Genomic DNA, 5,766 nt, shown 5'->3' on the forward strand with positions numbered 1-5,766 from the left:
CTCGTCAATCTTTAGCCAAGTGCTTAGTGCCTTGGTGGTTCCATTTGTCTCTGTTGCGATGTAAATCGCTTACGGGCTCAAGCCTAGTTACCCCTGACAACACCTTCCCCTGTAAAGGTGCACGTGACTAAGATTACAGCACCTCCTTTCCCATTGATAGCTCTAAGCTCTAGATAGAAGAAGAACAAGAAGAACAATGATCATATGACTACTGCAGTAGCTAGTGATTACCCCCTGCGAACCGACACTGATCAGTCGTCAACACACGTTGATTACAGAACAGCAAGTTTCAACAGAAGAGATAAAGCCACAAGAAGATCTTTGATCCCCGTGATCCATCGTCTTGGTTAGAGGATTTCCTGACCTAAAAAGTCCATCTCCGATAACAGCTTTATGCTACATTGAAGCTCAAAAGTCCTGTGCTCTTGCGTAGCAACACCACAGATACAATTGAGCTGTGTCCATCACACAGAACAACGATCTTCACGTCGATCTAGCCGAACCCCCTATCGCTCGTACGCCTGATATCGAGGGTACTACGATCCGTCAAGAAGACCCCCCTTCTTTCATCAAAACCCAATCCTTTCCGATATCTCATCCTCCAACAACGAATGGGATGTCAGAACAATCCGAAATAAACGAACCATTCGATCCAAAGAACGAAACACACATGGCTCAGCAACGGGTAGACGAATACCTACAAGCAAGGTTACATGACTGGAAAACACATGAGTGGAGAGATGACCAACTATGGGAATACTACCAAGAAGACTTTGAAGACTGGACCCCTGACCACTTTGCAATGGCATCCGCAAGCATACGACGCGAAATAAAGGAGTTTCTTAATAGTAAAGGCGTTTTCATCACAAAACCTCGACAAGAAAAGCTCCATATATCACTGTATCATCTCGCACAAGAAAAGGAGTACCACCAATGGACCAAAGAGGAAATCGACCATCAGATGGCCCGAAAAGGACACTTTGACTCATACTGGAACCCAAACGATGAAAAACATCAATTCTCACAACGACTTTACCCCCTAGATTCCGATTCACCAACCCCAATGTCTTCAAGACAACCTGAATTGGAACATCCCCCAATCAAAGAACCACCGCGCCAAGACACACAAGGGCCACCGCAGAAGCCACACACGCCTCACACACCAAAGCAACTTGTTGACCTAATGAAAATCTATAACAACGACGAACACAAGTATGGAGGCGAGGTGTACGAAGTCCTTGAGTACAAACTGAGAATATTCTATGATTACTGCCGCAAGGTAGGATTATTAGAAGAAAATTACATTGACGCTTTCTCGATAATCCTCAAAGGAAGAGCATCTGAGTATTACTTTACCCAACTAGTAGGAAAAGGGTACACATTTCCACGGATAAAAGAACGACTACAAATTCACTTCGAAACTGCGGAAAAACGACAACTTTACCTCTCTGAGTGGCGAGAAACGACGCTACATCGAGTCATTGAAAAGAACCGCACGAAAACGAAGCTCGAATGCCTAGAGATAATGCTCGATAAACTCCAACTCCTCCAACGAGCCCTGCCTGAAATATACCCCTCAGAAGACAACCTACGGGAGGCGGTTGTGAACGCATGCCGCGGTATCGACGAGTGCAAACTTGCATTACACAAGCCAGCCGATACATACGAAGGCCTCTGTGCAGACCTACGCGGAGCAATAGGCGCGGCAAGCGCATCATCGCAAACCCAGTACACATACGATGATGACGAGGACAACGATCCGGCCAATGATAATAACCAATACTGGACTGACCGAAAGTTCAACGGAAGAGGCAGAGGATATCGAGGCGGATACAGAAGTCGTGGAAACAGCGGACGAAGCAATTATCCTGCAAGACAAAACACTGAAAATACATTCAAGCAGAAGAAATGCTACATTTGCGGAAAGACCGGCTGCTGGTCAACCAAGCATTCTGACGAAGAACGCAGGAAAGCATACAGCAAGTATAGAGAACACGCACAATACCACCAACAATTGGCCTCTGTTGATAGCTTCACTGTATTCCTAGCAGATTACGAAGGAAGTGAGATAACCACTAGCATAACCAGCACTAACTGGAACGATGATGAAGAAACGGAACACTTCTTCACCGAGTTTGGAAGCTTCGATGGCAACGAGATACTCCCAATGCTGCAAGACCATGCAACATACCACGTCTTCACCAGAGATGACCGCTACAAGGATGAAAAGTCGTCACCACAACTTCTAACAGAAGAACACGGCATATATACCTTCAATGACCGATATTCTGATGTTGAATTCCAAGGCATTATGCCTGATAGCGGCGCGTCAGGAATATCAACAGCAGGAGAACCTCAATTCCGAGCATTACAATCAATCAACCCAAATGTAACGCTAAATCCACCAAGGGAAGGAAACAATACAGTCAGATTTGGCAAAGGAACGGTGACCACAAAAGGGACGGCGATAGTGCCTACACCAGTCGGCGATGTAACCTTTCACATCGTGCCGGCTAACACACCTTTCCTAATGTGCCTACAGGACATGGACCGTTTAGGCGTTAAATTCGACAATCTAAAGAATGTGCTTATTCAAGGAGACAAGATTACACCCATTGTCCGTAAATGGGGGCATCCTTGGATGATGCTAAATATCACGAATAGTACGGCGTGGATGCATCTCACCGAAACGGAACTACGGTTGCTACACCGCAGATTTGGACACCCATCAGTGCAACGCCTACACCGAATCCTTCAACGATCAGGACATCAAACGGACATTTCGATGATTGAGGCAATCAACAAGATATGCCACCAATGTCAAATGCACAGCAAAAGCCCCGGACGATTCAAGTTCACTGTGAAAGATGACTACGATTTTAACTACGAGATCATCGTTGATGTGATGTACCTAAACGGAAAACCAGTCCTACACATCGTTGATGCCGCCACATCATTCCAAGCAGCAAGATTCCTACCCGACGTATCTGCAAAGACCACATGGGAAACACTCAAGGCATGTTGGATCGATACATACCTAGGCCCACCAGATTACATCGTTCATGATGCCGGACGAAACTTTGCTTCAATGGAATTCCGTCAAAACGCGAAGGCAATGACAATCACGGTCAAAGAAGTCCCCGTGGAAGCCCACAACTCCATTGGCAAAGTCGAACGATACCACTTGCCAATCCGACGAGCTTTCGAAATTATCTGCGACGAGATTCCAGATATAAATGAAGAATTCGCGTTACAAATGGCTGTCAAGGCAATCAACGATACAGCAGCACCAGATGGAATAGTTCCAACGCTGCTCGTCTTCGGAGCATACCCTCGCATGACAGACAACTCGCCGCCTTCCCCATCAATCTATAAACGCGCGGAGGCAATAAGGAAGGCGATGACGGAAGTACGTCAGCTATACTCAAAACGCCAAGTTCAAGAGGCGCTTAGGGCTAGAAACGGCCCGAAAACACATCAAACCCTCCAACTTCCACTGAACTCGGAAGTACGAGTGTGGCGAGAGAAAGGCGGCTGGACAGGCCCCTACAAACTTATCTCCGTTGATAACCAAGATTGTATCGTGGAAATGCCTAGCGGCAATACCAAATTCCGTGCAACGGTCGTTAAACCTTACCATAGGGACCCCATTGAGCAAAGAAACGACCCGGCACCGGAACTAACAGAAGATGACGATCACACGCCGCTGAACGAAATTACACCGCCCCAGAAAGATGAAGAAGAAAACGCAGAAGACAAGGTGGAAGACACGATAGTTGTGCGACAACCAGGACGAGGCCGCCCAAGAAAGAACCAGTACATCAATAGCACGATTGATGGGGCTGAGACTTTCATTTTCACACAAGACAACACAACTGTGGAAGTGGAAGCATTTCTCTCAAACAAGGAAAAGGTTGACTGGAGATTATCACGAGAACTTCGCCGAAGCGGAAGAATAACCACTCAAGGCGAGCCATTTGAAGCGTCCACCGCACAAGAAATCAATGACCTGATTGCGAGTGGCGTTTTTCGCTTCGAGAAATATAACCCGAACGTTCACGGCAGAGATATCTTTCGATCGAGAATGGTCAATGAAATAAAAGGCAAGAATACAAACAGCCCATACGAGAAGTCACGGCTTGTAATCCAAGGCTATAACGATAATGGAAAACAAGCTATCCTCACGCAATCCCCTACGATTCAGCGAGCGAGCCAACGGCTAATTCTCGCACTGGCACCTTCATTGATAAAAGACTACGCCTTCCAGATGGCCCTACGAGATATCACGCAAGCCTACACACAATCAACCACAGAACTCCAGAGGCTGATTGTGGCGAGATTACCGAAGCAAATACAGCATCACTACCCTGAAAAGACGATAATGGTAGTGGTAAAACCGCTGTACGGCATCGCAGAATCGGGAAATCACTGGTTTGCTACGTATTTCAAGCATCATCGCGAGAAACTCAGGCTAATGACCTCCACGTACGACCCGTGCCTAATGATAAGCGAAGAAAAGCACCCAACAGAACTAGGCATTGTGGGAGTACAAACAGACGATACCTTAATCCTCGCAACGGAAGATTTTCTGACTAATGAAGAGAAGCGACTCAACGAAGCTAAATTCAGAGCAAAGGCACGAGAGACCCTAAAGCCCGGAACACCGTTAAACTTCAATGGAGGCGTGATAACACAAGAAGGAGACGAAATTACCCTCCGGCACAAGGGCCAAGGGAAACGGCTCCAGCAGATCAACGCCAGTAGCGAACAAAGCTACCAAAATTACATTGAACAACGAGCACGAGGCGCGTACCTAGCCACGACTTGCCAACCAGAAGCTGCTTTCGACCTCTCTATCGCAGCACAACATAAGGAACCCGACCAAGGTGATATATCTAAGCTAAATAAAAGATTGAAATGGCAGATAGATCATCCTGACCGAGGGCTGACCTACATCCCTCTCAACCTTCAAGATGCCAAGTTATTCCTTTTTGTTGACGGCTCATTTGCAAACAACAAAGATTTGAGTTCCCAGCTGGGATATGAGATCATCATAGCAAACGAGAATACAGGGAACGATGACTTCACGATCAAGGGGAACCTAATCCACTGGAGCTCAACGAAAAGCAAACGAGTGACACGAAGCGTGCTCGCATCGGAAATCTATGGCATGACGGCAGGCGTTGACATGGCGATTGCAATCTCTACAACGCTGGCGATCATCACCCAACGCCTTGGCATACCTGACATCCATCTCGTTGTGTGTACAGACTCCTATTCTTTATACGAATGCCTCGTGAAGCTTGGAACGACGAAGGAGAAACGCCTCATGATCGATATTATGGCATTGCGGCAGTCATACGAGCGCAAGGAGATCTTCGAGATACGGTGGATTAATGGCAACGACAACCCGGCCGATGCAATGACGAAGGCAACGCCCAACAAAGCCCTAGAGAACTTCGTCAGCACGAACACACTAAGAATACGGGTTGAAGGCTGGGTTGACCGGCCGTGATGATCCCCTCACTTTCCTTTCAAGAGACCACAAGTGGCAACAGCAACAGACTTTTCCTTACTTACGTGTCTTTCCTTACATCTTTCCCTAATAATCCTGCAACACAGCACACCCCGCACCTCAACGGACCGGAATCTCCTTACACGTTATCAAAGTGATCACTTGAATCATTACCTTGGATTTGAGGCTGTTGCGGATCAATTCAATTCAACAAGGAAAGAGTTGCCTGTGTTGCGATGTAAATCGCTTAC

At 46.8% G+C, this 5,766-nt stretch overlaps 1 protein-coding gene across 1 annotated transcript; it reads left to right on the forward strand.

Moving 5' to 3' along the window:
• Positions 1-670: 670 nt before the first annotated feature.
• On the forward strand, positions 671-5,515 carry MAA_00949 (polyprotein; the record flags this gene model as incomplete). The annotated part of the gene is made up of 1 exon (XM_007818947.2): positions 671-5,515. The coding sequence occupies one exon, from the start codon at positions 671-673 to the stop codon at positions 5,513-5,515; it is 4,845 nt and encodes a 1,614-aa protein (XP_007817138.2).
• Between the last annotated feature and the right edge of the window lie 251 nt (positions 5,516-5,766).

Source organism: Metarhizium robertsii, assembly GCF_000187425.2.
Source record: "Metarhizium robertsii ARSEF 23 chromosome Unknown MAA_Scf_8, whole genome shotgun sequence".
Taxonomy (NCBI): Eukaryota; Fungi; Ascomycota; class Sordariomycetes; order Hypocreales; family Clavicipitaceae; genus Metarhizium; species Metarhizium robertsii.